Raw genomic sequence first — 27,740 nt, forward strand, 5'->3', positions numbered from 1 at the left:
AATATTAATGAAAACATAAATGATGTTTCCGGACCTTTATTAACATCGGGACCAGTTAAATTAAACTGTATTTTTAACATAAAATTAGTATTCTATGTTCCATTGTGCAAATAAAAGATGGGTTCTTAATTAGGTCCTTTTCGTATCCAACCACCATGGTATTATGTCATAAACACAATAAAAACTTCTTAAGATAATTTCTCAGAGATTCAATCGAAAAGTATCGTTTGCCTAAGCCTACGTACATTTTAAAAATCTTTAAATAATAAATCTATAACTCCCTAATTTAAATTAATTACAATTAAATTACAAAAAGATGTCAATTCTTTAGAATTTATAGGTCTTACAACATACTTTGTTTTTTGTAGTGCATTTTGTAGTTAATAGTTAACAGTATCCCGCACATAGCAGGCTAGGCTGAGGGAACCTGGGAACATAGAATTAATACAGTCCAATTTCATTACGCGCTCCGATTCCCCAGTTTCCGCGGAATAATCGAGGCGCTGCATGTTCAGTGGTGGAAGTGAACAAAATATTTGATATCTTCGTGTGGGAATCGAACCCACAACCGTCCCCTCGCGGCCTTGGGCCACGACGGCCTCTTAAAAACTATTATAGAAATATAAACATTTTATAGAAATATAATTATTTACCAAAACAAATTTGATCCTAAAAAACTTAGGTAACCCACTTAAACTCAAAAATATCTTCATCTTCAAATCGAACAACACAAATGTATAACTTTAACGAGGCCGCAAGCGCAACGCTAAATATCTTTAACTTCGCTAAACTTCCTAATTCAACGTGAACATTAATTAATGTACGGAACTTCGGATTATATAATGTGTAATGAATAATAATTAACTCTGTTTAAAGGCTTATAATTATTTAATGAATCATAACCTCAAATTTTGCGTTAATTGCGCAACTTTACGTTTCTTTTTTTGCTTCACGCAGTATCCCGCACAAAGCGGGGTAGGTAGATGGAATTGAGGAACCTAGTGTTAAAACACACCATTCCCATTAAGGCACTTCCGTTTCCCACTTTCCGCTAAGTTCTGGAAGCATCGCGTGTTGAGTAGCGGAACTTAACGCCGTTTCTTGCCTTGTTACCAGAGCAAAGTAAAATATAATTATAAAGTTATTATTATAAATATTTCATGGCAAAATATCTAAAAGCATTTATTGAGTCGTAGATTCATTAAAAGTAACTATGAAAACGCACGACACGAAAACGTAAATGTTAATTAATATCTATAATTATATCATATGTATGTATAAAATATTTATTTATACATTTATGTATAACTATTAAATATTAATAGAATAACTAAAATGGTGTTAAAATTACATATTTGACAATATGTTTAGATTTTTAATAAATGTCAAACTAAATCCATCCAATTATTAAGTTTACATTAAATTGTAATCTACTGGTCTCATGAATAATAATTTTATCCTCAAAATTCAATCAACAATGGAATGATAGGAACATTTCACCACCATTCAATATTATTTGCGTTCGAATATTATAGAACGCAAGCGAGTTCTATATTTTATTTATCTATATATAGTTTCATTGTAAAATTGAATAATTTAAAATTATTTAATAGAAATTTGTATTTAATTAATGGCTTTATTTATAATTAAATAGAATACTTCAAAAATGACAATTTTGAATAAACAAGCGGCTTTTTTTAAGAAACTGGGAATTTTCTTATCTCTATCCATACCTGAATAGACATAAAACATCGGACGCCAAACGTTACAGTAACGACATACCTCTTTCGCCTCGTCCAATGTCGTTAACCTCTTCATATATATCATAAGGGATATTCATGTGCCTTTTTAGTACCTTATTTAGTGTTATTATTCATCGAAAGTCAATCAAACGAAAGATCTTATCCTTTATATATATACGTTTATATATTTATTATTTCGATATTTTTGTATGTTAACGTTAGAGTCACAGTTTTTTTAAAAAAGTGCCGGCATTATTCACTATAAGAATTAATTATTAGCATAGAAATGAATTATTTGTATAAACTTAACAAGAAAAGCAGAGTGCCGAACATCGGATTACATCGATAAACAAAACACTTAATTAAATTGCTAAAACATCTTATCGAAGCTTATTTCGTCCTGTCATGCTCTTTGTTACTCCAGTAAAATTATAAAAGAAAAATTATAAAAGTAAAATTATATTCTACTATACTACCTTTTTTGATAATTATGCCTCATAAGTCCAATTTTGTATTAAACTAGCGTATACTGACATAACAAATAATAACTGTCAATTAACATAAATGGGGTGCTTAAAACACATGCAAATTACATATTTGCAAACTGAACTAATAATATTTTATATTAAATGTTTATGAATTACAACAACTATTATTATGAATAATTATATAGCTATTGATTAATTTTGATGCTCTACACTTGTATGGAATAAACATTTCAGTATTTGGTTATGCTCTACTGCATTGCGTAATAATTGTTATTTTTGTTTTTTTGTAGCTATACGGCCTGTAGTATTCCACATGAAGCAGGATAGGCAGAGGGTAGTGTTAGACACTGTATTCTCCTATTTTCGAGACATTTCGTAAGTCAACAATGCACTCTTTACCAAAGAAAATGAAAATAATTAATTTCCCCGAATGGAAATCGGACACACACAACCACCAGACGTAATGTCGGTGCACCACGGTGGCCTCTATTATATTTTTACTTATTACATTTAGATTTGGTTACTTTTTTATATTAAACCCTTTGTCATCTTTATCCACATCCAGAAAAAGCAAACATGTAATTTATTTAAGTACAGATGTAATTTTAATTCACAAAATATAATTCAATATACAATTTGGATTTACATTAACAAACATATTATTCCAATTGAAACGCTTATTTTCATTGAATATGCTAAAAATGCGAAAATTTATTTCAAAAGATATATCCTGAAAATATCCTCAAAAGAAGCTTACACTGAATTCTTAGGATAAACCGCGTGGATTTCATTTCTTACAGCCTCCTATTTATAAAGATTATTATAGACGGTCTGAAATATATTGACTTTGAGACAGACGTTGAAAGGGACTTAAATTGTTACATTTAAATGAAAAACTTTTTTGGCACTCTCTTGAAGATTAAGCTTTATTTAGTCACTTATTATAATTCTAGCGACCGATCCCTACTTCGTTTGAGATAATTACTTTTATGAAGTTTTGAATAAGATCTGATAAGTAGATAATTGTGTAAAAATATTTCAAATTGGCCAGATGTCATCTTTCTTGAGAAAGATTTAACAATTAAATTAATTTTATTTACTTCTTTTTAATCCTGTTACTTCCTTATAACTTCCTTCTTTGTTAATCTATATATTCTTAATACATTTAAATATAAAGAAACGTTTCAATTTTGATATGGTAATCAATAAGTAAATCTACATTATTCATTCTTTTTCATTTTCAAAATGATAATTTAAAATATTTCACATAATAGTACATTTAACAGAGTTAATTCTATTTAAGAAAAAGAAGGATTTTATTTAAGACATGCTATGCGAGACGAAGGTAAGTTAAATGAAAAACGAATAACCTGAACGTTCTCATCGCTTACATAAAAGCTTAATACCTTTCAGTGTAATACCCGGAGGAGATTAAAAATAAAAATGCCTTACAGTTCAATACAAACTCAGACAAAGGATTTTTTTGCCTTTTATAGTAGATTTGTTTTAGTACTATTGTAATAACTTATACATTTTTTGTTATAGTTTTACGTTGTGTCCGCATATAGACAGGGACAGGCAAAGGGAACCTGGTATTTAGACATTTCGTTACCCACTTTCTGCCCATTTCGAGACATTGCGTTAAGTAGCTGATCCGGAGCCTCTTTAAATTAATATCAATATATTTTATAAACAACAATAGAAATTGCTTTTTTCTAAAATAGATTAATTTAATCTTTCCAAACCGTAGAAGACCTTAAAAGGAGGGTGGAGATTTAGAACACAATGAAAATAAATTAATCTTAATAACAGAGGTATGGTATGGTTCTGGTATGTGCTAAAACGAACTCTTCGAGTATTTCTTTTTCTAGTGGTATTTGAATGCAGGTGTTCCTGGATTCAATTTTTTACTATCTGTATACATTATTCATTAATATATTTATAATTTGTTTTCTTTGGTTCTCGTTTTGATAAAAAAAATAATCTCTTACAATTATACTGGTAGCCCTTAATCAATTTCAACTTTGCTTTCCTAAAAAATATTTTTATTTACCTTTTTTCATAGCTAGTAAACTAAATACATTTGTATTCCCCAAACAAATAAAATATCATATTTTAAAAATGAAGCTGTAAATATAGATGACGTGATCGATCTCGACCTTCACTCGGTGGAGAAAAATGTAACGTAACACCACATCCAATACAGTAAGTAACTAATAGCTTTGAGACAAGAACGAGCTTAAAGGGTTTTTACTGTCTTGAGTCTCAAGTTACTCTTTCGTTTGCTTGTTATTGCAAAAGATAGAAGGTTCCAATAGTTTATAAATGAACAATTGCTGCAACAGTGACGTAATTTCTCTTTAAACAAGTTAATGATGAAATTATAGCGCTTTGGTAAGGGCGTGTTGAGTGGCGGTGCTTAAGAGCGCTGTCATATATTGACGGAAAACGACAAGTTAAGTGTATTGATGTTAAGTTCTCTCTAACTGGCCACTCTGCCATTTTGTATGAAAAATGTAACCATATCAATATTAAAAAAAATTTTCAATATATTTGTTAATCTAGTTTTTCTTTGCATTTTTTCTGTTTCTGAGATTAGTGTGAACAAACGCACGGACAAACAGACAAAACAATTATTTATCTTTTTTTTTCATCATTTTTTTATTAAATGCCACTAATAACGTTTTTTAAAGACATAATATATATCTTCCATGTACACAGCATAGATACAAAACTATAATTTAGTACCAGATTACCAGTTATGACAAAATCGATAGAAAAAGATGAAAAAAGTATGATATTCACAGTATGTATGATGAAAGAAGTATGATATTCACACTTAAATTGATATGAAAGTAATTTATGTCTACTGAAAGAGGACGCGAAGCCGCCGTAGATAGGAACTAATGATGCCATCCGTCTCTGTCTTTAACATGAAAAAAATGAAATGTAATCCTGCACGTAATGTTACAGCACTTAGGAATGTTTTTGGAAGAAAACGTAGGTAACATTTTAGATTATTTTGTACTTGCTCGTAAATAACGAGTCAGTAAACTGCAATTACCGTAGATAATATGAAAACTTTGCATTTTTATTTAAAACCACTCCCAAGAAAAAGTTTTATTAATATTTTCTTAGCTACACCTTTAGACTTGTTGTCAAGACATTTCGTTCCCTTTAAGACACTTCCGTTCCCCATTTTCCGCCGAATTCTAAAAGCATTCCAGTGACTGAACTCAATGCCTCGTTTAAATTTCGACTCGATATCTTCAAGCGTTCCTGAGATAAAGGCAGACAGACAGACGGACGGACAACAAAGTGATCTTTTTTCCTTAAAAGGTACGGAACTCTAATTAAACGTGTATAATAGAAACAATAAGTTTAACTTAGATTTATATCTTAAACACTAATTTACTACTATTCTATCTTATGTCAAAGTTTCTATGCAAAAATATATAATTAAATTAACAAATGAAAATTGAAAAAAGTAATTTAAAGTCCACCAAACACTTTTTTATTTATCCAATTTTTAGTAACTTAGTAATCTATCATGTTGATATTTGATTCAAAATATTCAACTCTGATTAACTTTCGACTACAACGGTTATCATCAATCATTTTCATTTTTCAATTGTCTACGTAGAAAATAAACCGATATTTTCATTACAGTTAAAATATTTATGAAAAAACTCAATCATCGATGAGTTAATTTATCTAATAAATTATATCTATTATCTTATCTTATGAAAAGAAAAGAAAATACTATGGATTGAAAGTGCGCGTCGCAGACAAAGAATCTCAATCTCAACAGAGCCTGGGACTTGTGAAACCAACGCAGACAAATTGAAATATGTCGTCTCCCTACCTGACCAAATTTGGAATATCATACTATCGCTGCCTCTGAATTATGTCCTAAAAATAAAATAATAATAGTACAGATTACGGCGAAATTTCTTAAAAGATTTTACATTATATTAAAATATTTTGCAATGAAAACCCCCTGTATATTCAACAATATTACAATATTCGATAACTGCGAGAATTCGAAGCATCATAACAAAGGGTTGTAGTTGGCATATTTGAACCATTTAGCCGCTATATCAAAGTCAATACACATGATGTAAGGCATGTAGGGGGAGTAATTAATGTGATGTTATGGGGGTAGTACGTGTATCAACATAATGTGATGTTGTGTTTAATAATAGTAAGATTAATTTTATTTAATTAATAGTAAAGATAATTGTATTTTGGTTATGTTTATACAATTTTCCAAATAACAACGAAATATTTTAACACGAAGGCTTTAATCAGTTAAACACACACAGCAGGGTAGGCAGAGAAAACCTAGTGTGAAGACACTCCGTTCCCCACTTTCTGTCGAATTCTGGAGGCATTGCGTGTTGACTGGCAGAACTCAACGTCGCGCGTTGCCTCGACACCAAAGCGAAGAAATGGAAATATAAATTTAAATAATATTTCACTTGATCGAGTGGGGATCGAACCCATAACGGTCGCGTTACAGTCACACCCTTGTACCGCAGTGCCACGACAGCCTACTTACTTACTTTAATCAGTGCATAATAATTATGAAGCTATTTAAGCTAACGTCGTAACAAAATTATCCAAAGTGTTGAAAAAAGTTTAAAAAATATTTAATTTGATTAAGAAAAGAAATTTCTTTAATATAAACGAACGAACGAAGAAGATACAATGTTATCTCGAAATTTTGGCTCGACACTAATTAATTACAGTCTATTCACCACCAAAAAAGTTCTTTAATAAATGTGGACATCCATTTATTCTCTCTTTATTTAATTTCCTGTGACAAGTTAACGCGAGTGTATTGTGATTTAAGAAATCTATTGAAACAGACAAAAGAAACGGATTCTGTTTCATAGACGAGAGCTCTCCAAGTGACATCAAAGTGGAGAAGTGATTTCAGATTTTATTAGTCAATTCGACATTAGTTTTTAGTATTTACTGTAATATGATATAAGATTTAGACATTTATATTATTCTTTTTTTTTTATTTAATAAACGAAAAAAGTAATCCTGAAAATTGAAATTGTTTTCTAAATATTTCATTACAATGTGAAACGAGAAACTGTTTTTATAATTCAATGGGCTTAGTTCTTATCTATTTGTTTAATATTTTTATCAATATTTAGCGCTTTGAATAGAAAAAAATACATACTTTCTTTACAATTTTATTCACGTGACGTTTAAAAACTTTCAAATTTCTTTCAAGCTTACTGAATACATACAAGTAGCATTTTCTGCAGGCAAACACTTTGTGTGTGTGTACTGAGTAATAAATATTCACCCTTATGAGACTCTACATTATATATAAGCTCCTTATTGTTAAAGTTAGACATCTTGTACCACACAAATAAGTTAATAAGCACATCGACATCAACAGACTAAACAGAGGAAACCTACTGTTAAGACACTCCGTTCCCCACTTCCGCCGAATTTTAGGCATAGTGTCGAGTGGGGGAACTCAACGCTGGGCTTTTATGCCTTGGTTCTGGAGCGAAGATATGGAAATATTGATAAATAACAATCCTCGAGCGGGGATCGAACCCACAACCGCCGCATTACATTCATACCTTAGTTCAGCACATTTAAAGCGGTAACAAAAGATAAGATATAATATGCCACATTCAAAAAGTACGAATTTTGCGCACAATTAAATGATATCGTAAGCTTATAACGTAGCGCCTTGAAATATAATTTCACGAAATTAAGCAAAATCGCAAATGAACATTGAAATAAGTAAAAAATAAGAATGAGCTTCATTTTCTTCTCGTTTCTCATTTAATTTTAAATTGTGGCTTTCTACTTGGTTTTATTATAGAGTGCATTATGTGTTAAATGTAGGAGAAAAAATTCTACGTCGGCGTCGGTCAAAGTGGGTGGCACATTTCTCTACAACCTAGTGCTTAAGCTTTTCAGTAACACGTTAAAGTCTTTTGCCATTTTACATTTTGTTTTTCATTTATGTATATAGTTTTATCCTTTGAGAATTATAATATCATTGGGCCTGGAATATCCCTGGAGTATATATGGAATATACATATAACTGCTCTCGTATATCATTGCAGTATTTAATGTAGTTAACTATACTACAGTGTAGTGGATATATATATAGAAAACTATCGTTGCTACAGTTTAGGTAGTGACACTTCTGTTATCAGTTGCGCAACAATGGGTTGAATAGTTCCCTATCGAGTACGAAGATTAGCTTTAATCTGTTGAGACATATGGCTGGTGAGAATGGTTAAAAAAATTTAAACATATTAAAATTATAATATATAATACCTATTTTGAAATTTTTGTCATGATTTTATTAAGTTAAAATGAACTTATGTTTAATTATTATTTTTCCATATAAAAATTGAATTGAAATTTTAAACCGTAGATTCTCAATGCAAGTTAATTTTCAGGCATATATAAATTTCTACACGATTTCTCTGTTTTTCCACAGTCAACGCCTTGGACAGAGAGAACGTACTATTAGGACCACTTAAATCTCCACCCTCCCACCATTTACTAAATACTACGAGTTAAATGCGGAACTTAACGCCATGTTGCTTTTATTTATGTAAATAATGTTAGATAACCATTTCAGTTGTATGTAAGTGAGTGAATCGAGCATTCAAGGCATTTCAGTCTGAATCAAGTTACTGTTACTATTGAACCAATTTAGCTTAACCAAATTTATTACATCCTACGATTTTAGTTGCATACTATATATTGTTTTGATTTGACACTAGTCTAGGCGCAAAAGCACAAGCATGAGACTGTAAACGCCACAGTTCAGAGTTCAATTCCCAGTCGGGGTATTTAAGAATTTAATATCTTTATTTCCTCATGGTGGTAACGGGGCAAAGCTCGGCATTGAGTTTGCCACATAATACCTCAAAAATTTGGAAGAAAGTAAGGAACGGAAGTGTCTTAATAGTGAACGGGGTGTCTTATCTCTAGGTTCCCAGGTTCCTGTGTCTACCCTGCTACTATGAGCGGAACATTATTTTTTCTGCTGTAAACATTTTTTTAATGGCAATACGTATAGAACCACACGAAATCAGCAAAGTCAATATTTATTTCCAATTTTGAGCATCGAAATAAACGCACCTTATCGACATAACAGTGTCACTTTAAAACGTAGTAAATGAATAATAATATTTGTATATAATATACGAGTATGTAGTTCCACCGTTGACCAGAGTGAAAGATTAATCGAACATAAACAGCGAGCTGTTTTGCTTCCACCACACTAAATACTCAACTAAAATATCTATACAGCACTAAGAGGCTTTTTAGTTTGTGGCTTAAGGTTTAAGGAAAATAAACTTTGACAAAATAAACTAAAATCTATGATCTAAAAATAACGATGTTGATGTACAAAAGCCTATCTTTAATTTATGACATTTTGTGCTTCTAGGCCATGACTGGCCTCTTGATACGTTAAAATCTTTTCCTACAACCTCCCTGTTAACATGCCCTTAGGCTTTCGCCTTTAAACAAACGAAATCGCAAATTTATTTTTTATATATTTTTCTTTTAAATGAAATTAATTTAATGATATCTTGATCTAATTTTACTAAATATTGCATAGGACGTCCATTATCCTGTTAGAAGGCCTTTTGATGTTAGCGAATCAAAATGAATTGCTTCTTTTTTTATACATACATTAGCATAATATGAAATGAATTTTGCTTGGAGCATATCTTATAATTTGTTTCAGATGGACGGTATTATTGCTGTATTTTTGTATATTTACTTGGAAAATAATTTTAGTAATTTAATATGGAATTACTTTATAAATAATAAAAACTGGTATCATTTTATAAACTCACTCACTAACTCTCTTCATATTTATTTTTCTATTTTAAAATATATATATATATAAATTATTTTAATTTAATAAAAAAAATTAAAAAATAAAATAATCTTTCTGCCGAATTCTGGAAGCATTGCGTGTTGCGGAACTCAACGCCGCGAACCAGAATATTTATCTTCAGCAATATTCGTACACTGTTCTTAAATATAGAAAGAAACAAGTGCTTCAAAAAATATTAGATGCAATAAAAATGGTCGTCAAATAAAGGGGGGAATAAATCTTCAGATGCAATAACCTTCCCTCGAAAGCTCTCGATCTACAGTAACACCTTTTACGAGCGTATTTCAGCGGAACGAGATAAATTAGCTTAGTTTTATGTAATAATAATGTATTTGATTAGCAAATTAGTATATTAATGTGTATATTTTTAATACTTCTCTTCCATTTTTTATTATTTCCGCTATATCACTCCGCTTATCACTTTCCGCCTTATTCTGGAGGCACTGCGAGAGAGCGAAAAAATTAAAATATTAAATATTCCATTTCCTCGAGTGACAATCGAACCCACAACCTGACGCGGTTACAGTTGCACGCCCATGCGCCTTTGCCGCGACTGACCTCTCAATGTTATATATAGATTATACTTACAAATTCAAAGGATTTATGTTCTATTAAGATATTAAGATTTTGCCACCGAATATTACTTATTGTATTAAATTATTATAATTGATAGCAACTAACTATCTCCAAACAGTAAAGCTACGCATTTAGGATATTCCAAGTCCTAAAGCGACGTAGTAATTGTAGCCTAAAATCAAATTACGACCACGCCATTAAATATATTTTCCCGACTACAGAATTTCGGGAAGGCACTAAGTGTTTATTAACGTCACAGGTTTATGAGTCCATTATGGTTTACGAAATACTTAGACAAGTCGAATTGAATTTTTTTTCAGTTTCACGCTGTATCCCGCATATAGCAGGGGGAACTTAGTGTTAAGACACTCCGTTCTCCACTTTTATTGATAAGTGGCGGAACTCAAGCCCGTGCTTTTGCTTAGGTACCAGATCGAAGTCAATGAAAATATTCATAAATAAATAAAACAGTCGTATCAGCCTACAATATTAAAAATCATGCATAAATTCTTATATCTTTTGAATGCATTGACTTAGCTTGATGACGATTTTTTCTTTGAAGGCGTTGTACATCTGAATATTTGATATTAATTCCTCCACTCTAAAAAGAGTTTATAAGTTACAGAACCCTAAAAACATTAAAATATTAACAGATTTTGCTCCATTTTCTAATATTTTAAAAAGATTAATAGAAAATTACATTTGGTCTGAATAATTTAATCGGGATCATTTTATCGATCTAAATTTATTTATTGAATGAGGTTAATTTTCATTACCTAAATCAAATTTTCAAATTTCATTCATAAATTTTAAATATACTAGGTAATATTTAGCAATAACAGTCAATAAGCTCGTGTATTTTCTACTCAAAGCGAATATTGAACTAGAAAACTTCGAATTAGCTGAAAACAGAACGCTGAAAACTGCAGTTTGCAATAAAAGCATGTAACCTAACCGATCCGATTACAGGATAACTGGATAAGCAATTTGTATCGATATATCTGTCTATAAACTAAAGATATATCTGTTTTTCCCTAAACATTCTGTAATTTAAAAGTTTTTACATTTCAGGATATTTTACTTTCAGAGGTAGCGGGAGACCTCGGTTGACCTTCGAAAACACAGTATCAAAGATACTGGAGGAATGTCACGTAAAAAGCACGAGGACCCCCGGAAGGGTATGTATGATGAGGTTGATGACGGTGGACGAGATGGAAGAGGTATGTAGAGGCCGTAGCGTTTGGCGCTCGGTTCTCTCTCACTACCCCGCTAAGGATAAAGCATGAAGTTAAGTTAAGTTTTACTCTATATATTATATTTTTTTCGATCGATGTAATTTTTCCTCTCTTTTTCTCTCTTCTGTAGATAATTCATACATTTTAGCTTATAGAATATTACTTCAATAACTGCAATACTGTAATATAGTATCTACTACAAGGGGTTAGCGGTGACGATATTGCATACCGCAGCGAATCTAAATAGAACTACATGTAACCCAATACACTTCCAAATGCGATACGTTTCAAGACATTATTTTAAATTCTTTCCTCATCTATATAAATATCTATAAAACGATACAACTTTATGCATAATAAAATATTTACAAACAAAATAGGCTGAAAACACATTTATAATGCTTAAAATTGAAAAACAATACCGGATATAAACGATGATGAATTTTAAATTCACCAATTAAGAAATCCCTTCCTAAATTTTTGAACAGAATTTCATTTAAAAGTTAACAACGTTTCAAATTTTCTCAAATGTTTATTTTAGCGTTAAATATTGAATTTTGAAACCGCGTAAAGTTTGACCGTCGGCATGGCGGACTTTAATTGGAGCATTTAAATACACATAAACAATAAACATTGTCACATTCGAAATAAAAATAGAAACAATCATCAACTATTTGTTATTAATTTCTAATAAATTCCAAAGAGTTCCATTAAAAATATTATCCTGTAAGAGTTGTGACGTGAAACGTTATACACTTTATATTTATAGGTATGTTTTAAAAGAATAGTTAAAATTGAGGCCGTCATGGCATATAACGGCACTGTAAGCGTGACGGTTGTGGGTTCGATTCCTACTCCTGGGATTTAATTAGTTTATATTCATTTTCAATTGCGCCACTCAACATACAAGAACGTGTACGGTAGAAAATGTGGAAGGGAGTGTCTAAGCACTAGATTCTCTATGCATATGCGGTATGCAGCATGAAGCTGAAAAAAATTAGTAAATTATGGCCAACTGATTACAAAAGTTTCAACGCCACAGTGCGTCTTGCTATAGTCGGAATCGAACATAGAACCGTCGCGTCTAACCTAAACTCAGCTAATAAATTTGAAATTTCTAAATGTAAGTTTTCACTGCCCGCGTGCGTAGGTGGATGCGGTCAGGATGGCCGGCGATTTTGGTTCTGCCGCTAACTTGGATAATTTGCGGTGTACCATATGCACAGATTAGCTGCTCGAAAATTTAGACAACCTGTACTCTGATTAATTTTCGCATCTTTAGTTAGTTAATAATAATTTAAATAAAATAATCAATTTAAAATAGCGAGAAATGCATGGACTCCTATATATCACAGGCCTATTTCGATAAAATTTGAACTATTTATTAATTACGACATTTAAACCAAAAGGATCATCTCGATATGACTTTAATTTCCGATAAATTTCTGGACAAACAATCATACACTCACAAGTACCGACTCCCTAAATCACCCATATCAATGCCAATATTTGTATACAATATACATACATGTGCCTTTTTTTGAAGTCAGTAAAAATATCATTTCATATTTAACATGAGGGGTGATTGAAACACGATTAATTAGTTGTAAGTGCGGGTCGAATCTTAATTAAAAAGGAAAATCGTATTATACGTTAAGCAATTCTACTTTACCTAATTTATTTTGCCGTCAACATCTTTTTTATTTTTCTTAATTTTACAATCTATTGTTGGAGCTGATAAAACAGCCTAAAGATAATTATGTCGTTCTCAAGTTGAACATGTCCAAAAAAATAAGATTAATTACGTTTACTTTTTAACAATTCAGAATCAATTTCCGCTTATTTCTATAGAAAAAGTTTATTTTAATATTTAATTACTATATAGGCTTTCGTAATTTAAGAAGTTCGTTTTTATTTAATAAATCTGTGCACTGACTGAAGATTTTAACAAATTATACGTGTGTATTTAATATAATGACCTTTGGGGCACATGTGTTGTAGCTTAAACCGTAACTTATTCATGGCTTAGTGCGTCAGATCCCTTTACGCAAACCAAATTTATGGAGATACCTAACGAATGCAAGAGTTACCTACCTACTGTGGTATGCTCAATTGTAATTCGTCACTTAAAATAATAATAAATTACGATAAAATTCTCGACTTTGAAAATTCTAAATGAACAACCAGAAAAAACTGGTGATCTTCAAAATACTGCAGGGAATCTGGAATCATGGCTAAGTTTGTAAGCATTCTCGATCATGTCATCTATCAAACAACAAAACTACATCAAAATCTGTTTATCTGTTTTGGGCATCGTAGCACTCACGTACAGGTTACCAGGACACACACTTACCTATGTGTGTAATACTTACTGTGTATACTACTTTTACATTTCTTTATATTTCTTAAGAAAATCAGCACAGAAAAAAAATTACGGGAACAGCTATAGAGTATATTATTTTATATTCCCGATAGCATCTTTATATTATGTATCATAAAATAAAATATTAATGTGTTATTACAGAAGTCGTCGTTATAAGGCGTATGTCATCATAAAGATGGGCTAAATCGTCTCGTCAGGCCGAATGAACCATAAACTCAACAAGAGATATTTATATAAAAATACTGAAATTCTTACGAAAAATTACTTATATTCTACATTATAAGAGAAAAATTGCTTAATAATAAGATAAGATAAATCTTTTGACTAAAAATTTGGTTAACAATTCTTGTACAAATTAGCTTTCAACAAAATAAATTAAAGCTACAAAATTAAACGTTTCAATTTAATTTTAAAAGGTATCATAATTGTTTTTCTTCAATGTTTAGTTTAAATATAAGCAATTCTACTTACCAGTACCATTTTGGTCTACAAAAAAATATATAAATTTAATACATCCACGAACCGACTATCCCCTAAAGGATATGAAGTTCAAACATTCAATAGTGAAATTGGAATGTTTGGCGTCCTCTCTTCATCCAGACATAGCTTGATAAAACATCAAAGATTTTTTCAACCAAATTTCGAATATGCGTCCATAAAAAGACACTGTTCAGTTTTAGTTCAGATTGCTCAGTGAAAATTACAGAAAATGAGATTATTACCATTCCTCTTTATAATTCTCGCTCCCTTTAGTTGGATAATGTTATTATACCTTTCAAAGTTTTATAAGTACAAAGTAAACTCCAGGCCCAAAAGAGTTCCGTTGCATCTACTGTTGTTTTTTGTTTTGTATGTTTTTTGAAGAGATGATTTATCACTATCACTTCACAAGATTAAGAACAGAAACTGACTGAATATGTCCGGGAAAAAGGAAGAAGAGAATATTTACTATTTTAATCGTCCGAATAGTAATTGAATCCACAATAATAGAGTTTACACACGCACCATTGTGCCCCTGCGCCTCGACGGCCTCAAAATCTAATTATTTATCGTAATATCGATCCTACCCTTCTCTTATATATATCAAAGAACTCTTTGTTTTAAATTCTAATGTAAGTATTCATGTTACCGTAATAACAGAAGTACAAAATCTACAGTAGGCTTAAATAAGTTTAATTAAGAAGCTATCGAAGAACCTTGTGCTTCCGTTGCAGAACAAAGCCGCTTCGACTAATTAAAGACTTGTCTTGTCCAACTGTTTTACATTCTTTTAGCAAAAGAAATTATTTCATTTCTTTGTTACAAATAAATTATTATATATTTAAGAAATTCGTAACATATACTTTTGTCTATATGAAAAAAAAACATTGTGTATTTTTTTGTAGGATAATAGATATCATTTCATATTTCTTTAATAATATAGTGTTATTTTCATATGGTAACTAAAAGTGGTAATAAAACCTATACCAATATACCTAAAGGTGGTATTAAAACCACCTTTAGGTATATAAAATGACAGTTCAGCAAAAACAACGTTTCCAGTAAAACAAAATAATCTTTCTTTGAGCGTCCATTAGGCTGACTCGCTGAGGCCTAGTCAAAGTCTACACATAAACTGTTATGGCACCGGTGTTGAAAACTAATTTTGAGCATGTCACTACACAAAAAGGCTTTATGTCGTCTCTGTAACAGCTTTTTTTCATTTTTGAGAGTATTTCCAACTTTCCACATAGATATATGTATATTAAGATATTAGGGAAAATAAATAAAAACAGTGATGTTTTTAGAAATAATATTGTATTAATAGTAGTTACTTATTGCATACAAAATTGACAATCAATTTATGTAAATTAAACAAAGTTAACAATATTACCGATATAAAAAATATTTATATACCAAACTCAAACTTTTAAAGCATATTTTAATTACTTTAACATTTTAATTATTATATATTAAACAAATAATAAAATCTCAATTTCCCCTTCTCTCTCCATATATTTTGAATATAAACTACGTAAGGAACATATATTTATAACTCCAGACAAAGCCCGCTTTGAACATAACATATGAAACTCTGGAGATTATGTAAATCAACGTACTGTACGAGTACTTGAATCTCGAATTAATTTCGATGCTTAGTTAATTTTCCTACATTATTAATATTATTCGAAATTTCATAATACGTTCAGAATTCCAATGAAGCAAATAATCTGTTAGTGGGTACTATGATATATATGATTCTGAATGCTTTAATGAACATTTTCTGAATATTATGTAGATATTATATATTATGTTTATTTTTCTATAGGTCCATTATATTTTAAAAACCAATTAAATAATAACACAAGCAATATACTGCTTTTAAAGATACTTTCCGTTTTTTTTTCAGCTTCACACTGTATCAGAAGGAATCTAGTATTAAAATACTCCGTTCTCTACGTACCAAGCAATTTTCGAGACATTGCATGTTCAGTGACAGAGACTTTATTGAAATATACAAATTTATTTAAAGATACGAAAAAAAAATACGCTGTATAAGTTAAAAAAAACAAAAGGGAACAGATTCTGAAAAGGATTACCAGTACCTTTATCTTTTCAACTACCAAAGTTAATTATGGACATCGAAATTTCAAAAGGGACTGCTTACATTTCAGCAAAGTAAAAGGAAAAACTGTTCGACACCTCCGGCGCTTAACGGAGACAAATTAAAGAGTACCTTTCAACCAGATGTTTAATTTTGTATTAGGTTAAAGCTAGCTATTTTCCTGTCTTGTTTTTGTATAATTTTATAAAAAAATATTCACATCTCTAGAAGTTTTACTACAATTAAAAGAAAAATTAAAATCATTTACAGATTTTTTTATTATAAAATTTTTGTATAAAATAATAAGAAATATTATCTTTATTATAGGCTGTAAATACAGAAATTCATCATCAACATACTATGGCAAAAAATCATATTCTTTGTAAATATAAGTCTGTAGTAACTTTAAAATACTTTGTAAGCTTTAGTTATTACGTTAACTTTTGTCATACAAAAAGCTATCACCGGCTCGGAAGATGGTTCTATTGAGGAAACCTAACTTTCTGAAACTTAAAAGTTATTTTAAATTACATACCTACTTATATTTTTGATAAAAAAGTTATAACATATTTATATCTAAAATACAGTTTTCCAATTCAATCTTCAATATTCTACCTTGGTTGTAGGTTCGATTTCTACTTGAGGGAATAATAATAATATTTAAATTACTTTGTTTTCCTCGATCTAGTCTAGTACCACAAGACGCGTCATTGTTCTCCGCTATAGCTTATTGGCACCGTGGCCCAAAGATAGACGGAAAATGGAGACCTAGGTTCTGTATAATATATTATTTTAATTATTTCGCTCTGGCACCAAGGCAAAATTCTGCCATACAACACAAAAAACAACAAAATTCTGCCCGACGTTGAATTCTGCCACACAACACGCAATGCCTCGAAATATTCTTCGGAAAGTGGCGAACGGAGTGCCTTAACTCTATGATTCCGCTAACTCTGCTATATGAAGGGTACATCGTAAAATTAATTTTATTTGTCTCTGTTCTGACTTACTCGCCTGCCATGTGCGTAAAATGGAAGAAGCTAAAAAAATAAGCGTTCAAACGTTATAAAACATTAAGCGAGCGAGCGGTGCGGGCGTCAACAGTGTTATAGGCTTACAGCTACTATATAACAGAAACAATTTATAGAGACAACTCGGGGACTCCCATAAAACTTTCACTGCCCCAATTTCGAATGTTTTAAGCGCTTCATGTGGACTGTTGTTAAATGTTTTTATGGCCTACGCTACTTTAACATAAATGAGATTTAATACATAAATGTATCTTCATAGATATGTGTATAGATATTATGTAATATATTATATATATATAAAAATAACAGATATAAATAGTATTGGGATATAATTTCAATAATAATCAATAAATTAAATGAACCAATAATCAATTAGGTCAATGGGGCAGAGGCATAAATATGCGAATATAGACGCGGTTGTGAAAAATTGTGCAAATTGGGGCGTAGAGTTCCGCCACTCAACACGCGGAACGAAGTGTTTTAACACTAGGTTCCTTCTGCCAACCCTACTGAGTGCGGAATACATCATAAAGTGTAAACGCTAAACGTAAATTACATAAGTAACTAAACATATGAAATATTCAACAAGACTTAGATATATATTTTTCCACGGGCTCGTGGAATTTTTCATTTATGCTGGCTGTGAATGAAATTTTAAAGCTCCGCCAGAAACTTGACTGAAAGCTTTGTTATGTTTTTAAAACATTAGTTTGGTTATGTTAAAATAAATTATTTTTAAATATATAAATTGTAAAAGAATATTAAATGGTTTTTTTTAACCAACCACCAAGTTAATCCTATGAAAAAAAAATCAACTATATCTCTACTATAGGACCACTATTTTGCTTTTTCGATAGATTTCGATATTATAATATTTAAAGACTGGGAAAACAGTACAAATGTTGTTCTCCACTTTCCGTTACTTTTCCGAATTCGAAAAACAGCGTGTTGAGTGCCAAAAGTCGCCGCACTATATATCTTTATTTATTTCGTACTAATCCAGTTTACCTTATAAAAGATTTGTGAAATTTTGGTTGGAACAGATCAAAATTATCGTGAACCTGACGTTAATCAGATTGCGGCTACTGCGATGCCATTTACCTATCAAAGGCTACCTCTAAATGATGGGGAGCAATGTTGAGGAACAAAGGATTGAGGTTAATACGGATATCGAGCGTGGGTTTAAAGAACTGTTTACAAATATTATAATCCTTCTAAGCGTATTTTCTTATATATTCTATATCTATCAAAGTACTGGAACATATCTAAAAGTCATCAAATATATTAGCTTATGATCCCATGGCCCCAGACTAACCTCATTTTAGCAAATTTGAAATTTTCTAAATTATTAGTCTAATATATAAATTGAAAGAAAGATTAAAAAGAAAGAAAGAGAAGAAGAAAGATTGAAAGAAAGATTAAAGATTAGAACTACGGTATATATTAATTATTTCAAATGTCTTCTTGTATCTACTATGTGGAACTTATATCCGATGTCTTTGCATTTTCCAACGTCGATGATACGCCAATATTCTATAAGAAATATTACGTTAATAACAAATTCCGTACTGTATATTATATTAGAAAAAAAGGAAACGCATAAAACTATAAAGAAATACATTAGAATTGTTCTTTGCTAATAAATTATATTATTCTGTACATAGCATTTTTTTTATTTTATTTTATAGTTAAAAACTATACACACGGTTTCCCACAAGAGTGCGGAGAATACTAACGTTACGACTCACTCAATTAAAACTACTTAAATGTAGATATTTGTAATTAGGTGTAAGTAGATTCACTGTCAATTGAACTATAATTGACATATAATATACGAGGACAATTACTAGATCAGTAAATAATGTCAAATTTTCAAGCAACTTACTTTTTTTCCGCAAACAATTATCAAAATATGCATCACAGTAAGACTTAAATGTCATAACCTTATCCGGATAATAAGGATCTTGCATGGTACACACAGGGATTGGAATTGATCTGAAAAACATTTAATTACTATCAGCAATTTCAGTTATGTTATTTAGTATTTCCAGTTCTTGCACACATCAGCAGTTCTTTCCAAAACTGGTAACCTCAACCATGTCATGTTTTAATAGATACTGACAACCACTTCCAAGACTACTCCTCGAATATATAGGAAAAAAATTCTACCACTGAACTATCTTATCTACTACATCATAATATATAAGAAAATCATACTGATTAATCAAGCATTTCATATAGTCATCATAGCATCGTTCAAATTCTTCTCGATGGCTGAACTGTGCATTCACATAATCGAAAACCATCGTAGTAAACTTGCCGACATCGTGCTTCACTGCTATCTCTACGTCGGATTGGGGTATATCTGTTATTATCGTGACAAGTTCCGTTGTCGTTTCTGAAATAATAATAATCTTGTGAACTCAAAAATGTTTGGTCAAATATTTGGTCTTAGTATTTGTTTTCAGCTTACGGCTTGATGGTGAAAAGCCTCGACCATCATCTATCCCTATATAGCTTTATTAGTTGAGATAGTGGGGCATATCGATTTTAAAATAGTCTTAAAAGTATTCAGATTTTATAATTGTCATTTACTTTATTAATATGAATATACACTATATTGTAAATTTTCAATCAATGTTAAATGCTCAAAGTATAGGCAATTATTTTGTAATAACAAATACATTTCTTAGCTTTTTGACCTCCAGTTGACAATAGTCCAACATTAAAGACACTGAGCAAACAATATACGTTATTCACGGAATGTTGAAAGCAGTTCCACGGATACAAGAAGTTCTGATTTGAAACAATAAACATTAATATTTGGCGTCACAAAGAGAAACTTTACTAAACAATACATACAAAATGTATTACTTTGCTTACCATTGAAGTTATTTTACAAAAAATATTTTATACAACTATTTTCTGGTCCAAAGCTTTTAGAATGATGCTTTTAAAAACTACTCAGCTTAAATCATGAAACAAACATATAGCTGTTTTTTGTTAATATTTAGTAACACTAATAGTGGACAAAGAGCCCATGACCGCTACACCTCATTATTTTATGAAAACTGAAAATTTTACGTGAAATTTAACACGATCGGGGAATAAGAAATTTCTATGGTTACTTTGGCAGTTATTAGACAAATAAGGTGCATAAAATAGAAGTAGCTTTCTTTAAATTATAAGTTTATGGATAAAGTCATTTCTAATACTAATGGATTCTATTGGCAATGATTAACGTCACTGCTTACATTAACCCGTAGAAAAAAGCGTGGCGTTGATTTTCGCCACTTAGCATGCAATATTCGAATCGGTGGAAAGTGGAAAACCGAAGTGTCTTAACAGGAACGGAGAGTCTCATCACTAGGTTTCAATGTTCCCTGTGGCTAGCTAAGTATGCGATACAGCATAAATCTAAAAAAATACTTAATTTGATATGTTTTTCAATTCACAAAAATATAATAAATTTGATACCCGTAAAACTGTAAATTGAGATTTAAAATATCGGTGTTATTTATGGATTATTTTATGAGAAATTATCAATATTTTGATATGTCGATTCTTTTTAGCCAAGTACGAATGGGAACCCGGATAGTATCGAATCTATATACCTATTTTAAAAATGACTGGTATTTTAATTACAAATATCAACTTAGGTACTTAGATATACCACTTACCTAAGATAATAGTTTCCAACGTAGTTGCAACATTCCCTTGCGCCGCTATCATATGAATACTAAATAATAAATTTAAAAGAAGCATACATTTCGAAATTTTATTTAATTTTCGTTTCATTTTACTAATTAAAATAGGCACAAATAACTATCAATAATTATTTATGGAAGCTATTGAAGTAAAACTACTGAAACCGTATTTGGCATGTATAAATAACCCAGAAACAAGATAACTTATAAAGCAGATTGAAAATGAAATCAGTAGACAATTTACATCGGATTAAGTACCAATATGTACGAATAGTACGTACAAAAACTAATTAACGTGATAATGAACGACTGCCATTTGAGATATTAATATTCACCACATGCCATTGTGATGCAGTTGGAAAAATTATCACATATAAAGTTTATGGGTTTGACATGTACTTAGGTTATGCAAGCTTACACGTAGTGTAAAAACACTCCGTTATTAAAAAATCGTAAAGCAAGTTAAAGCTGGTGTTGTATATAATATTATTAAAACAAATTACATATTAACAAATTATATATAACTTTTTCAGAGACGTAATCGAGAGAACACTGAAGTAAAGAGTGAGTATTTGCTATCAATAAAGCAATTCCAAAGCTTTAATTAGCACGGTAATTAACATTTCCCGTTGTGAAATATTGAATATGTGTGATCTGAAATGTCTGATGAAATACTTGTTTATCTAAATAATTCATTATTAGAAAGGTAAGACAAAAAAATAATAAGAAAAATAATCTGTCAAATAGTTCTATTTCTTAGATAGGTACAGTGGCGGACTAAGGGGGGGGCGGCGGGGGCGGTCCGCCCCGGGCCTCGGGTCCAGGGGGGCCTCCAAATGGTGCAAATTCCCTTGATCAAATCCTAAATAAGCCCTTGAAAAAACGCATAGGATCTACTTAACAGGAAGTTTGAGGTTGGAGGGGGCCTCCAATAAACAAATAAGTACAGGGATTAGTGCAGCCTGTACCGGTAGTTTACATTATATTAATTAAAATTACTTTTATCTTTCTAATGTCCATTTAGGTTGCATGTGGTTCCAGTTTCGTAGTTTTTTACTTCAAGTTCTTAGGGCCTCCAGACCGACGTCATTTTATAAAAGTTTGCGTACTCACTAACCTGAAAGTGGGGCCCTTCCAGAAGTAGCGCAAAATAAAGGTACATCTCTATCTGGGAGGATGATTGAGCCATCAGATCGGTTTGGATGCTTATAAGGGGTCTTAAAATAGTTCATAAATAATATATGTAAAATTATAGCGTAATTTTTCAAAGTGGTTTTGGAAGTCTAATGGCAGTTGCTCCATTTAAAAACCGCCATCCGCCGCTAATATGGAACGCAACAACGTGTCAAGTACGAACACTGCTTAAAACGCTAGTACCCAGACAGAAACTCCGCTTTGCAACGTGGAATATTGGCTCTCTAACCGGACGACGCAGAGAACTCGCAGATGTACTTATAAGACTTCGGGTCCAGTGTGCTTTTCTCCAATATTAATAGGGCAATAAGCCTTGCAATAACGCTATTAAACTCGCAATAAATAAATAACAGGGTTACCGCCTTATATACACCGGGTCACCCTCAGGTAAAAACTGTGTGGCAGTAGTTCTTTCTGAAGAGCTTCAGAACTGGCTTCTTGAAGCTGATGGTCGCTGCAATAGCTTGATGCGTATAATGCGTGCTGATTGAAGGCGTAACTACAAACTAAATTAGTGCCTATACGCCGCAGGCCGGCTGTAGCGTGTCCAAAAAAGAGTCATTCTGAAAGCAGAATGAAGAGGTTCTATTTGCTATACCGTCTACTTGCTATATCAAAATGGTTGTTTGTTGTTGGGGAAGATTTCAACAATCACGTCAGTAAGGCTGCTGGGCCGTATGAACATGTTCACGGGGGTTTTAGATACTGACTTCGTAATACAGAGGGAGAAAATATTCTGAGAACCTATATTGCGTCTGATCTGGCCGTCGCGAATACGTTCTTCCAAAAGAACCCTCAGCACGGGATTAATGCCAAGAAGAAGTAGAAGAAGTATACGTATTTTGTCCCAATATTAAACAATCTTTAGGACGTCTGGCAAGAGTAAAGCCTACGTAAAGGGTTATACCAGGGTTATAATATTTTTTTTAACATTTTTCTCAAAAATATATTTAAATACGAGCGTTTTTACTTTAACGTAGGTGAGCGTGTACCTTAAATTGGCGCTATCTTTGAAAGGGCCTCACTTTCAAGTTAGTAAGTACGCATACACTCTTACCTACTTATTATACTAGTAATCTTCAAAATTTCAGCTTTACTAAAATTTACTACATGTAATTTTTTGCTAAATTTATTTATTTATTTATTAAGATCCACCAGTGGTAATAACATTAAATTAATCATACAGTAAGTTTCTTACATTTAAATTATTACAGCTAAATGCATTACCTTTTAAGGTGAATACCACATGCATTAATCTAACTATATAGCCATTGTACCCAATTATTTTACACAATAATATACATAAAAAATTAAAATCAAAGTTAAGTTAACTAAACATCAGTAAATACAATATTAAATATTAAATACTACAATGTGTCACGTTTCGGCGATATTTAAAGAAGGAGTCACCGAAAGGATCCAAAGCGGTCCTTTCGTTAACAATAGTGCAAAATCGGGACATAGAGGAATTATTGCCCAAAACAGACCTCCGACAAGAAACTTCGAGAAGATTAGTTTTTTTGCGGTAATTCCTAGGAACTTTAAAATAGAAATTTTGTACTAGACACGGGTTGTCGTACATGCTGTTGATAGTTTTATATACGAAAAGAGAATCAATATTTTTTCTTCTATTTTCCAAGCTACTTAACTTAAAGTACGCAAGCCTATCCGCATAGGTTTTAAGTGAACTCAATTTTCCACATGAAAAGGTGAGGTGGTATAAAAAGCGCTTTTGCAGCCTTTCGATTCTGAGACAGTGAGAAGCGTAATGGGGCCTCCAAACAACACTGGCGTACTCCAACACGCTCCTCACTAGGCTTTTGTATAAGATTATCTTCGTACGACTTTTCTTAAAAAATTTTGAGTTTCGCATTACAAATCCCAGCATTTTGCTTCCTCTAGCAGCGATATTTTCTAGATGCGGTAGAAATGTCAGCTCCTTGTCGAATATAACACCTAAGTCCCTAATTGTGTCCACTGTACTGACAGGGGAACCATCCAGATAATAATTAGCCGATATATTAAGTTTCTTTCTCGTATACGTAACATGAAAACATTTTTTAACATTCAACACCATAGCATTTAGCTTACACCAATCACTCAAATTAGTAAGATCCTTTTGTAGCAAACAAATATCGTTGGGATTTCGGATAGGCTTGAGAATCTTAAGGTCGTCTGCGAACATTAGTGGTGTAGAAAACAAGAAGCAATTTGGCAGGTCATTAATAAATATATTGAACAAGAGTGGTCCTAAGTGAGAACCTTGTGGTACTCCTGAAGTGATGCGGCATTTAATAGATTCATATCCATTCGCAACCACATAAAACTGCCTTTCTGTGAGATATGATTTTAACCACTCGAGCAATGCATTAACTACTCCGTACTTAGATAGTTTATGTAGTAGCAAGGGAATAGGCACCAAATCAAAAGCTTTACTAAAGTCGGTATAAATAACGTCTACTCTATTCTTTTTGTCGACTTCTTCAATCAAAATTTCACAGGAATTAACAAGATTTGTACACGTGGATCTACCTATGATAAAGCCATGTTGGTGAATATTAAAAAAATGCTTAAAATAATTAGATAATATTAAAAAATTAACATAAAATAATTCTACTACATGTACTTTTGATATTTAGTATTTTAATTTTGTATGTGTATGCGAGTCTAACTCAAACATTAATTACAAGATGTAAACTAAGTAAGCATACACACTAATTTGTACATGAAAAAAAATTTGATTTTAAAAAAAAATTTTTCACGCGGGGGGGGGGGGGGTTCGTCGAGGGGCCTCATTCAACGACACCGCCCCGGGCCTCCGACGGGGTTAGTCCGCCACTGGATAGGTACTGTGAGTTGTACTGCCGATGGCTCTGTGAAACAATCCTGAGGCTCCTGTCCTGCTCGAGCACCGTGAGGTTTTAGTGGGTATTTGGATGGCTCATATCTGCCAATCTATGTATATCCCATAAGCTTTTCGAGTACCCAAATCGTCAAACTTTATCATTATCTATTTACAATTAAACATAGAAACCCATAAAATTCATACAAAAAATGATAATATGGAAAAGTTTCTCACGTCTAAAAACATATTTCTAAACGTCTAATGCACAAAATTTATTTCCCACTCCGGTAAAACATGAAAAGAGCATTAAAATTCTCACCTTTTTATTTTATATGTAGTACTGAAGCACTACAGTTAAAACATTAAGATTTCCAACGCCAGCTCCTGGCGCTCCTGGAGCCCATGTAGCTTGAGAATAAAAGATTTTTATTTATTTTATTTATAATCCTTTAGGATTAAAATACATCTCCACTATAAAGCAGGCGATTTGCTATCTCCGCTGTAATGGAATATATTTTCTAGTATTATAACTTTAGCATATTATTAATAAAAAGCTTTTCTTTGGTTATTTTGTAATAATATTAATTTGGATTTAGACTAATGGACCTTCATATCTTAGATTCTTTACTTCATTGTGGGTCCAAAGCTTATGCAGAAAAATTATTACACCTTAAATTATAAAATACGAAAACATTTATATATATTTGGCAATTCTTTAATGCAGACCTTGATTATTTGATAAAAAGTAGGTACTGTGAGAGCATCATCATTATCCTCGTATGTGCAACCTTATTATTGATGGATGAGTGAAACGGATATTAGTAGTGGGGCTAAAAAATGAATATGAGAATTTACAGTTCGAGAGTTTCGCCATCCAATACATTCATGAGGTAATAAGTATATATAATGTATAGGTAAACAAGAGTAAACATCGATACATTACAAATGAACATGTCAAGACACGGCTCGTTGCGTTCACCCGAGACATGTCACATCAATCAACCTAACACCTTAATCTCCTACACTCTACTCGTATTTCTCTTGGCAATTACCAAATGAGTTATAAAATTAAAAAGACTTACATAATATGGTGATTTTACGATGAAGTTACAGACATAACTTTAAATACATTATTGCCTATTAATTTTCTGAAAATCGAAATTTTCGCCTTTTATTCTATAGTTCCTGAGTAGCTATCCTCTACTATCTCTACTATCACTTGCCAACCATCTCATAAGCGTTTAGTAGTTTAATACTTATTTAGCACGAAAAAGACGTTAAATATTACATTAGAAATCTTGAAACTGTAATATATGTTTTGGGCTTAAATTAAACAAAGCCGAGATACACATAGACGCAAAGTATTATAAAAATCAGATATATTGCCAAAATTTGAGCTATAAGAAATATTATTTATGTTACACATGCGGCTGCCAAGTTTGATAAATGGCTCTGTGAGAACTTATATTGGAAAACTTGAGACAAGACCGAGTCCGTGCATCGACAGTTCAAACTCTAATTGGAAGGGTGCTCTCACTAAGTATACGAGTTATTGGTGAAGCAAAATATAATTTCATGTTTTCTTTTATATGGTTAGTCACTTTAAAATATTTAAAGTTAATAACAATATCAGGCGTCAATAAGTAAATGGATAAGTTATATAAATATTCTTCAATTTATTTCTATTTTCACGTCTTTGTTAAAATTACAATGATGGCAACGCTAAATATTTCATGATTATCATCTTAGGACCTAAAAGTATTTATAGTTATTTATAGAATGAGGTCCAAAAATGTAATAAAAATAGAATCTTCTAGAATCTCTTTTCTTCAAGTGGGTACATCGGTTTATAACAGAATTAGAAAAATGAACTTAAAGTTAAAACGCTCAATTTTCGAGACATAACAACGTGTAGTGGAGAAATTCTACGGTAACTTTTGCCTTCTTACCGGGATAACCTTCCACATGTGGGAAATGAACCCACAATCGTACTGATAGCCGAACGCTGTGCCGCTGCACCACGACGATGCCAGAAAATCTACATTACCC

At 31.5% G+C, this 27,740-nt stretch overlaps 1 protein-coding gene and 1 long non-coding RNA gene across 6 annotated transcripts in view; one reads left to right on the plus strand and one right to left on the minus strand.

Moving 5' to 3' along the window:
• Positions 1–18,623, plus strand: part of LOC146528349 (uncharacterized) — a 162,520-nt gene extending 143,897 nt beyond the window's left edge. For 3 of the 5 annotated variants that reach the window (XR_014879085.1, XR_014879087.1, XR_014879089.1), the window contains one exon: positions 11,800–18,623. This is a non-coding gene — a long non-coding RNA (uncharacterized LOC146528349). The remainder of the gene's footprint in view (positions 1–11,799) is intronic. The other 2 variants (XR_014879086.1, XR_014879088.1) reach the window with 1 other exon arrangement.
• A 926-nt stretch (positions 18,624–19,549) lies between these two features.
• On the minus strand, positions 19,550–21,743 carry LOC146528351 (uncharacterized). Its single transcript, XM_085203569.1, has 3 exons — positions 21,626–21,743; positions 20,163–20,343; positions 19,550–19,940 (listed from the first exon to the last, which is right to left on the minus strand). Exons 1-3 carry the CDS (start codon positions 21,741–21,743, stop codon positions 19,694–19,696), a joined length of 546 nt encoding a protein of 181 aa, XP_085059695.1. The 3' UTR covers positions 19,550–19,693.
• Between the last annotated feature and the right edge of the window lie 5,997 nt (positions 21,744–27,740).

The sequence above is a fragment of the Heliconius melpomene genome, chromosome 19 (genome assembly GCF_056956725.1).
Source record: "Heliconius melpomene rosina isolate 202511_hmr_F chromosome 19, ASM5695672v1, whole genome shotgun sequence".
Lineage (NCBI taxonomy): Eukaryota > Metazoa > Arthropoda > Insecta > Lepidoptera > Nymphalidae > Heliconius > Heliconius melpomene.